Source organism: Belonocnema kinseyi, chromosome 7, assembly GCF_010883055.1.
Source record: "Belonocnema kinseyi isolate 2016_QV_RU_SX_M_011 chromosome 7, B_treatae_v1, whole genome shotgun sequence".
Classification (NCBI taxonomy): domain Eukaryota; kingdom Metazoa; phylum Arthropoda; class Insecta; order Hymenoptera; family Cynipidae; genus Belonocnema; species Belonocnema kinseyi.
The window spans coordinates 107,933,581-107,943,836 of record NC_046663.1 but is presented as its reverse complement, the minus strand read 5'-3'; the positions used below and the strand labels follow the sequence as shown (position 1 = coordinate 107,943,836).

The 10,256-nt window shown below is 29.5% G+C and overlaps 1 protein-coding gene across 1 annotated transcript in view; it reads left to right on the top strand.

Annotated features, from left to right (window-relative positions):
- The window catches only part of LOC117176758, a 29,830-nt gene that overhangs the window by 8,431 nt on the left and 11,143 nt on the right, over positions 1-10,256 (top strand). The window contains exon 2 of the mRNA XM_033367044.1: positions 6,648-7,086. Coding sequence (XP_033222935.1) covers positions 6,927-7,086 — 160 coding nt within the window. The 5' untranslated portion in view covers positions 6,648-6,926. The remainder of the gene's footprint in view (positions 1-6,647; positions 7,087-10,256) is intronic.

Here is a 10,256-nt window from a genome sequence, read left to right as displayed (position 1 = left end):
ATAGAAAACCAACGAAGTCTTCCGAAGCTTTCAGATCGGCAATCATCGTACAGCAGAAAACCGAAGTCGAATCGTGCATTTTCGGCTTATACACAAACTCACAGTGGTAATCATGCACCTTCTGTTTTGCAACTTCCAAACGGTAGGTATGTTGGAGGGTAAATTTCAAGTTTGATCTGGCAGCTCTGCGCAGCCATCTTATGTTTAGAAATATCTATTATAACATATGACTCAAGCAGTAATATTGCTTTAAGGGCATGTGATACTTAGGAAATTGTCGATTTTACCAGTTTTAGGTTCCCCCGGATTTTTTTCTAGAATAATAAATATTTTGTCTTAAAAATTTGGGAAATGATAGCGCACATGCTAACGGACGTCCCCACACACTTTTTTGTGGGTTTATTTAAAAAAGTTTTAATTTAGCAAAATGTTATTAATTTACATAGTGCTTAGGAATTAGTATCGATTTTTTCAGTGTTAGATTCCCCCGGCTTTTTTCCTAGCATAAGAAATATTTTGTCGGCAAAATCTGGGAAATGATAGCGAACATGCTAAGGACGTCCTCGCACACTTTTTTTCTGTTTATTTTTCAAAAAATTTGATTTTGCTCACAACCTGTGTTTATTTCGAGGTTATGTATGTTACAATTCTCCTGAGCGTTACTTCCAAACTACACAATATTTTTGGCCGAAAACTTTGGACTTACAAATAAAACTAATCTCCCGGAACTAACCTTGTTTGCAGGCAATTAAAAAAGTTTATTTCATCAATAATTTTCAAATTATCGGAAAGGCAGAGATGAAAAACGACATAACCTCAAAATAATGCATAAAATTTTTATTCAGCACAATAAATTTTTTTTGTTATTATCCCTCAAAAACGAGTCCGGGGACGTCCGTTATGATATTTTATAGCATCTCCGAATTCATATTATAAACATTTTCATTTTTGTTGGAAAAAAAGCCAGGGGAACTGTACCCCATTGACCACACGACGAAGTATCACATGCCCTTAATAATTATGTTATGGGTAAAATACGCAAAACGTATCGCTGTAGCTGAGCGAGCAATACATTATGGTTGGAATAACCAGAATGATGCGTGCATCGTTAAATTAATTCTTTCAGTATACCGATAAGAGTTTAATTTCACACACAGAAAATATTATAAAATTTATGTTGAATAGAATATTTAGCACAAATTTTTTATTTATATCGGTAATTTTTCATTCATAATTGTTTATTTAATTAATTTTAATGTATTCTCGTATACAAAGGTTTTGATTATAATTAATCCTGATTTGCTAGATTACTAACAAAGTTTTAATTTTTAATTATTAAGCAAGGTTGAAGCTCTCGAATTCAAAGACTAATAAACAATTGAAAAATTTCCATAAATTTAACCTACATCATATGATAGATTTTACCATTGAAATTGAAGATTTTTCTGTAAAATTCGCAAAACCTATTTGTAAAATAAATAATTGGTTAACTTTGACCTTCACCTATAAATTCATGAATATCTCATTATACCTATAAGTAAATCTTCTGCTAATCATTGAAATTTAGTAATGATATAGTTCAATAAATATAAAATCCACTTAATGGAGGGGAGAAAAAATTCTTCTAAATTTTCGAGAATTGTTGAAATTTAAATAACTTCATTCAATACAAGACACTTATTTCACATCAGTTGAATTGAAAATATGTTTAACACGCGATGTCCCGCAGAGGAAATGAGTAGTTTGGAATTAAGTGAAAAAGCGGGAGAGAAAGAAACGTGACATTTGGCGGCTCGATCCTGACCGAAAAGACCCGAGTATCATCGAGCGCAATCACTGGTATCAGAATTACATAAAGCAGCGGTCTTTCTGGTTTTGTCACCGGAGAATAGAAACTTCTATTAATTCAAGTGCTATCAATGTTATCTGCATCATTTTTATTACCTATATGTCCAATTTTGTTCCAAAAATGCATCAAAGCTTTGCACAATGGAGAAAAAGTTGAGAACTACATAACTGCATTAAAAATTACAACCTGATTCTTTAAATTCTATTGATTTATTTGGATTCCTTGAACTCTCTGAAACTCTCTTTAGTTCCTTAAATTCATTTGAATTCTTTGGATTTTTTAAAAATTTACATTGAATTATGTATTTAGAAATTTATTAGATTTAGCTTAAGTTCTTTTTAATTCTCTAATTCACCTTGAATTCTTTCAAACTCACCTCGAATTCCCTTAACTTCTTTTGAATTTTCTTTAAATTCCTATGAGTTTTTTAACTCTTCTATAATGTTTTGAATCCATTCCAATTGCTTGAATTCCGTTTGAATCTTTCGTTTTTCTTCTTCAATTTTTCGAATTTTCTTTATTTCACCTTGGTTTATTTAAATTATATTAAATTCTTTCTAATTCATTGTACTATATTTAAGGGTTTGTCTAGTTTCACCGAAATTCGGTAAGCGTAGAGCACATATTTTCGTTCAGCCCAGAGGAACTAGAAAGAAGAGCGGCTAGGCTCACCGAAATTTGCTAAACCTAGCAAAACTATTTTCGATGAGCCTAGGCATTTCATTTGCTTAATTCTTTCAAATTAACGTCGAATTGTTTTTAAGTCACCTTGAATTCTTTAAATGCAGACGAATTATTTTTACTTCTTTAAAACAATTTAATTTTATTAATTTCTCTAAATTATTTTAAATTATCTATAATTCTCCTGAATTGTTTTGAATTGTTTTAATTCCATTTTAATTTTTTAAATTGCCTTGGAATATTCACTTATTTCAATTCTTCGAATTCTCTTTAATCTGCCTGGAATTCTTATAATGACTTTAAATTCTTTGAATTTGTTTAATTCAGTGAATCCTCTTTAAATCGACCGGATATTCTTTAATTCTTTTAAATTGTTTAGTTTTGTTTAATTGACTCGAATTGACAGATAATTCCCTTAAATTCTTCTTGTATTCATTTATATTCTTTTTAATTCTCCTTATTTCAATTTGAATTCTTGTAAATAATTTTGCATTCTTTCAATTATCGTGAATTGACCTTGAATTCTCATGAAGTATTTTTTCTTTTTTTTTCTTTGAATTCTCTTAACATATATGCATTTTTTCGAATTAATATTTTTGAATTTCTTTCAGTTCTAGTTAATTCTCCTTAATTTACTATGAACTGTTTGAATTATTATGAATATCTATTAATTATTCTAAATTCTTTTAAGTCTTCAAACTATTTTGAATTTTGTTTGCTCTCTTGAATTATTTAAACGTTTAGAACATTCTTGTGAATTTACCTTAAAATCGTTCGAATTTTTCTGAGGTCACTATGAATTCTTTGAACTATTTTGTGTTCTTTGAATTTTGTTGAATTCTGTTCAATGATTTCGTATTCTTTTGATTTCTTTTGAATTTTGTTTGAATTCTCTTAAGCTCTTTTGAATGCTTTTGGCAGTTCGTTGAATTATGTTGAACTTTGAACATGAAATTAAATTAAGTATACCAGTGTGAAGTAAATTCAGTATATTCCTACTGAATTTAGTATGAACGTATACAATATACGTATACGGAGAGAAATTTTGGGAGATTAATGCACGGCGCTACTCCTTGATTTTATTACGATTTAGCGCGAGGACTAAGATCTTGGAACCCTTGCTTTTAAAGCATAGGCCTCAAAGATTCGGGCATTAGACTATGCCCCTTTGCTCTCAGGTCTCGAATTTTTTGATTTTCGATCACGGAGTCCGAGACTTTAAATCTTGTAAAAATTGTAGCTCTAACATCACGCGCTTCCGTGAATTAATCTCTTGAAATTTCTCTCCGTGTATGAATATACTAAATTTACGGTGTATACTAAATTTAATTTCATGTTGTTCCTTCTTGCTTCCATTACATGTATACTAAATCTAGTACAGGTCATACTAACAGTGTGGTTAACCCACATTAGTAATAATGATGTTGAGATACTTTTAAAAAGTTAATATAACGTGAGACCAGTGTGAGTGCAATATGCCAATAAACAAGCAGACTTGTTAAAAAATAAAGACTTTTGAACTGATGATCCTAGAGATAACAAGACTTGCAGTGCCGTATGTAGAATTATGACAACAAAGTGATAATAATTAGAATCGTAAAAGAGTTATACTTACTTGCACTAATTGATGTAATTTAATGACTGAATGAATTATAATTAATTTTTGGACTATGCAAACATATTGAAAATAAATTCTTAACATACACTGTCAATAGAATCTTTTGGAAATTCAATATACATGTAAGTAAAGTCATTGATCGACTAAATACTTGCTTATAATGAAAGTGCAACGTACATGTGGAATTTTTTTCAAATTACCTTTGGGTTTAAAAATTTTAAAGTGAGTACAGGTGCTTCGGGGTTAGGTGTCTTAATTATTTTTTTATTTGAACTTTTCTACTTTAAAACCAGTGAATTTATGTTTATCTTGAAAAAATATTACGCTTTATTATTTATAATTGCACATTACTGCCAAAATTGTTTTTAATTTGTGTAAAGTGCAGATAAATATCTCTCTTTTCTAATAAATGATCAATATGCATTATATGGAATTTAATATACATATTCTCTTAATGGCGATTTTATATAATGAGATTTTACCTTTAATTTTAAATTGTATATTAAATGTATATAAAAATTGCAAACATTTTTAATAGTGTAAATTATAGCAATTCAGAATATTGTTGAGCTCAAATTCAGCAATATGTGTCTGGATTTAGTTAAGGTTGGTCTGAATTTAGGTATTATTTAAATTTGAGTATTAAGATCTTACATTTAGATCAATTTTATAATTAAATCTAGACAAATTGTTCTGCATTACATGCAAAATAATTTATGGAATTTATGATAAAATAATTTTAAGGTGTAACTATTAAAAATGCGCTATTAAAAATAGCACAGACAGAGAAACTCTTCTTTAGTTTTACAAGAATTTTGAGTAATAAAGACAGATTTTAGTTTTCTTAATTTGACCTACTCAAAATCTTAACTTGTCTTTTACCGGTTCTATGCATTTTACAGAAAAGAATTTAGAGAGTATCTACAATATTTTTTTATACATACAAGAGCAATTCTGTTTCTATTTTAGCTGAAAGTTTTGCAGATTGTAAAACAAACATTAAAAACTAAAAGCATTGCTGAATCAGTTATTATGATACGAATCCTATTATTACGTGAATCTTCAAATATGTCAATATAAAACAAAAGTAGTAGTACGTGTTTTTATTATTGCTACCCATCACGATTATGTTTTCGTGCCTCTAAATTGAAAAATTAATTTGGGAATTTGTTAAATAATTAGAAACAATAGTTGATTTCTTTAGAATAGTAAATTATTCTAAAAAAAAACAGTTGTGTTAATTTTCCAAATCATTACTTCGATTAAAAAAAAAGATAATAACAAAATTTAAGAAGGCAGAGTTTTTCTGATTTTCACCATTTTATTAGCTTACATATGTTGGAAACGTGTTGAGAATAATAAAGCCACTAGAGATTTTACCCTTTTGCTTGATAGAGTGGAACAAAACTTTTTGTACGATGAGTGCTGTCGTGAGATTATATGTAGAATGTCAACTGAACTAGTTTCAAGTAATCAAACGCAAGTGCATTTGACTATAGTGCCAATTTTTCGCAATAAATCAAGCGTGAGAGATGATTTCAGTTGCAGTTCAGGGACGTGTCTATTTATTCCATGAACCTAACTCAAAGTTGTAATTTAATTCTAAAAGAGACTCTATATAACAAAGAGCTTTTGTTTAACTACTAAAATACCATAGAATTGAATATTACTATTTTCAATGGTTTTAAATAATAAAATCATTCATTCTTATTTTCAATGAATAATTCCATTAGAAGCTCAAATAACCAATATTAACGGAAATCAAAAATGAGATTTCGCTTTTGAAAAATAAACTAGTACAGGAAAGGTTGGAAACGTATCTCACAATTCATCTTAAATTACAATTTTCCTATTAGTCGACTAGAAGTAATCTAATTTAAATTGAAACTGTTAAAAATCCAATCAGCTTGATGCAAATTTTCAACTATAGAATTTTAGATTAAAATAATAATATGATCTTATTAAATTAATATTTATCAGTTTAAACTAAATTATAAAGATGGTTCAGAAAAATTTGTATTAAAAATAAGCATTACTTCTAAGTAGGAAATTATTTTAAAATTGAATAAACCACCATAAAAAATGGTGTTTTATTGTTACTGTTTAACCTACATTGACAGACTATATATAGGTCCCAACAGTCAGATGTTAATTACGCTAAAAAATCAGAACTAAAATATGAGATAATCGATAGTGTACATATACATCAATAACTGACATATTTAAAAAGAAAATTCAAGTAGCGAGACATATTCACAGATATAAGAGGTTTCAAGGATATCAGATATGTTCATTTAATTGCGATGAAGGAACGAGAATGAACTGAAAGATTTGATATGTTATCAGTAAGGCTAATCCCGTAGAATCAGACTAAATATTTTTAATTCATTGAGGATTGCCATTTCAAAGTTTATCAAACCTTTTTTAAAACTTCTTAAACATATATATATATATTATATATTTATATATATATTTGTATATTCTATTGGCAAATTTTAGTACTTTTGAACAGAAAATGTGTGCATTCGTGATCGTCGTATATTCTAAATGATCGAGATTGGATGAGGATTTAACAATTGTGGAGTGAGTTGGTTTTTCTGTACATTAAGGAATATCGAAATATTAGTGACCCGACTAGTTTTGTGATTGCAAAGTGGCAAAAATCGGTGCGCAATGCACTGACAAATTTTAGAACGTGTTGTTTGACTGACTTGAAGTCGAAGACAATATAAGGCTTGACTGACTAAAGGTCGTAAGTGCATCGAATTCTTCAGAGTCATGACGCTAAAAAAAGAAAAGAAGAAGTCCATTTCGAAAAAAGTGGCGAATAAGACAAATGCGAAAGCCGTCAATTCAACCGAAGAAGCCCTGAAGTCTCAAGTAAGGATTCCCAGCAAAGTCTCAAAGGAGCACAAGCACTCCGATAAGCCGGAATCAGGTGTGTTTGAAATTTCACTCGGATTATGTTACAGTTGGAAGCGACACACTGGAATTCGAGCTCTATAGTGGATATTGTAAATTGACAAACAATGAAAAAATATGGTAATAATATGCTTTATTTGTGAGCAATAACGCATATTTATATAAATGACTAAAAAATGAAATTGAACCATGTTAAACATACTATTATTTTTTAACATGGCAAAAGTAACTTATAAATAAAGATGATAAAATTGCATAAACTTCCAAGAACTTAAAGTCTAAAAAAATATACCTTTTTATCTAAATGCTTAACAGATTTAGAAAGAAAAACAAAACATCAAAAACTAAATTAATAGATTTCTGTTTTTTAACAGCTTAAATGCAAATGCGTTGCTGAGAGCAAGAGCGGTTAAAAACATTAATCTTATTAACAATTAATTAAGAAAGTTGCGGACAGAAAAGTGAGGTTTATCCCAGGTGGAAATGTCGGTAGTGTGCCTGAGTTCACCACCGGCGTAGTACTGGTCCAGTACTGCCCATCAGTACAGGCATACCAGCCTAAAACAGACAGTCTAAAACGCGACAAAATAAAATATTACACGAAGAAAAATTGTAGTCGATTTAAATGATTTATTTGATAATTATTTTATTGATATTCGTGTTATAATTTCGTGTATTTTACATTTACAAAACGTCGTATTATAATAAATAATCAGAAGAAGAGAGCTCAAAATTTGTACTTTAACTTTTCTGAACTTTACCTTATGAGAATGGTTTTTTCACCAAGTTTTAACTTGTCGGTTTAGCGCAGTGGTTAGCACTCCCGACTGCTAGGCGATAGATATACGTTATAGGTATGCATGTTCGGTCCCCCTTAGCGTTAGAAATTTTATTTGTAATATAATGTTTAAAAATGTAATATGTGTATTCATTCTAAGCAGTGCGATTTACATGTATTGACAAAATACTCACAGTCAATTATTACTTATTTTTTATATACCCTTTTTGTTATATCTTTAGATTATAGAAATTGTGGTTGTGAAAATTAAACAAATAGTTTGAAAATTATATTTGTGTAATTATAAATAGTATTCGGACTATATGCAATCGTATGATGATAAATGGATGGTCGTTAAAACAATTAAATAATTTTGATCATTTTTAAAATTAACTCCGGCATTTTCGTATGCCAGCAGTTTGCCAGTACTGCGCCAGTGCTGGCACGCCAGCACCGCCAAGCAGTACATCCAAGCAGTTACAAGACAGTCCTGGTACAGTACTGGCCCAGTACAACCAGCCAGTACTGGAACTCCGACAGGCTGTACTGGGCCAGTACTGGGCCGGTGTTGTATTTCTACCTGAGATATTGTATATTATAATAAATAATACATTTCTAGTCCCTCAATCAAATGGCAATTACAAATTATCTCAAAAGAAATATTTTTGTTAAGTGAAAAAGTTAATCTAACCAAATAAAACTGAAATAAAGTGAAAATTCCTTTTAGTTAAAGCTTAATATAACCAATTGATCTGTTTAGCCAAATTCGGTATTTTAAATGTGTATTTTCATCAGAATATATGATTTTATAATAAAAAATTTGGAATCCTAAATATTAATTGTGAAATCGCAGAATTAATTTATTTTCTGTTTTTTTGCAACACCTTACAGTAATTTATGTTTAGTTTTGTAACAATTACAATGAAACTTATTATAAAAAAGTACTGATGAAATATGAACTTATGAGAAACTCGAATTTTTTAAACCCGAATTCTGATTAAAATAACAAAAGTTTCTTATATGTTCATACTTAACTTGATGTTACAGTTAGACGAATTTTGAATTTATTCGGATAACCTGTCAATGGAATTGAAAAATATAACTATACTTCATGCAATGTTCATTGCAATTTATTATTGCATATCAACAAATATGGAACTTCCCTTGAAATATTCTTTGAATTTTTTAATAAAGTTCGAAGCACTTTTTCCTTGCGGATTAAAAATTTATTTTAAAATTCCTTCATCAAGAAGGCACGCAAATTTCTAATGTTTGTTTTGTTTGAAGTCATCTCCTCATTTTGTGTTATTAATTTGGAAAAAAATTTACCTAGTTTTTGAGATTTTAATACAGTTAGGTGTTACACTCATCTCGTAATATACCCAGAAACGTTAAAAATTGTATGATACCTTTAATTTTTAAAAGAATCGTAAATGCTGATTAGACGTGGTATAAAACAATAGTCCAGGCATTACGTCGAAAAAAAGTGTGAAATTCCAGAAAAAATCCTACTTACAATTTTTTTAATGAGAAAGTTTCGTTGAGGGGTCCTTTTTAACATATCAAAAATACTAGAACAGATCAATTGCGAAAACAAGTTTTTTTTTTTAACAGTTCCAAAAGTTACTTGTGCGTGGACGGATTCTTCCCATTGTATTTTAGAGCAAAATATCCAACAGAAAAAAGAAAGAAAACAAAATTCTGAACAAATTTTATTTAAAAAATAATCCGCTAACTTTAATTGGTTCCGAGTTATAATATACTTAAGAATCCCCATTTTTTTGGATTTTCCGCGAAAAATCACTAAGTTTCAAAAAATACTGTGTATCTTTGCAAGTAATTACTGCACGGAAAAGTCTTCCACAGGGGAGTGAAACTAGACTCAATTTTCCGTAATTACAAAATAAGAACAATATCCTACCTATGATATGTCATGAGTTATGTTCTTCAAAGTTGGCCATTTTGGCCTGTATTTAGGGGCGAAAAAGTGGACTTTAGTTTTTTCCAAATAAATCCTGTCAAGTTCAGTTTACGATGATTGTGCCGCAGAATGAAATAGAGTCTACAAAAATCTGCGTATATCTAAAAAAAGAAAGTCTTTTAGACCTATTATTTTAGGAATTGTAAGGTTTCAAAAATTTCATTTTTTTTTTGCATTTTTTACTAAAATTGAAAAAAGTGGAGCCAATTTGGTGTAAGATAAAAAAAAAGTATCCTTGGAAAGTGCACTCTTCATGCATAGAGGCACCTGAGCATACACTAAAGTAGAACTACGGTCATATTTCGAAATTTCTGTCACAAATAAGTATATACAGTCTGTCAAGTTAAAGCGTGGGTGGCTTTACTCGCAGTCGGTAAGGTGTATAGACATGATTTTGGTGTCAAAATATTAAGAAGAGCTCCCTCTT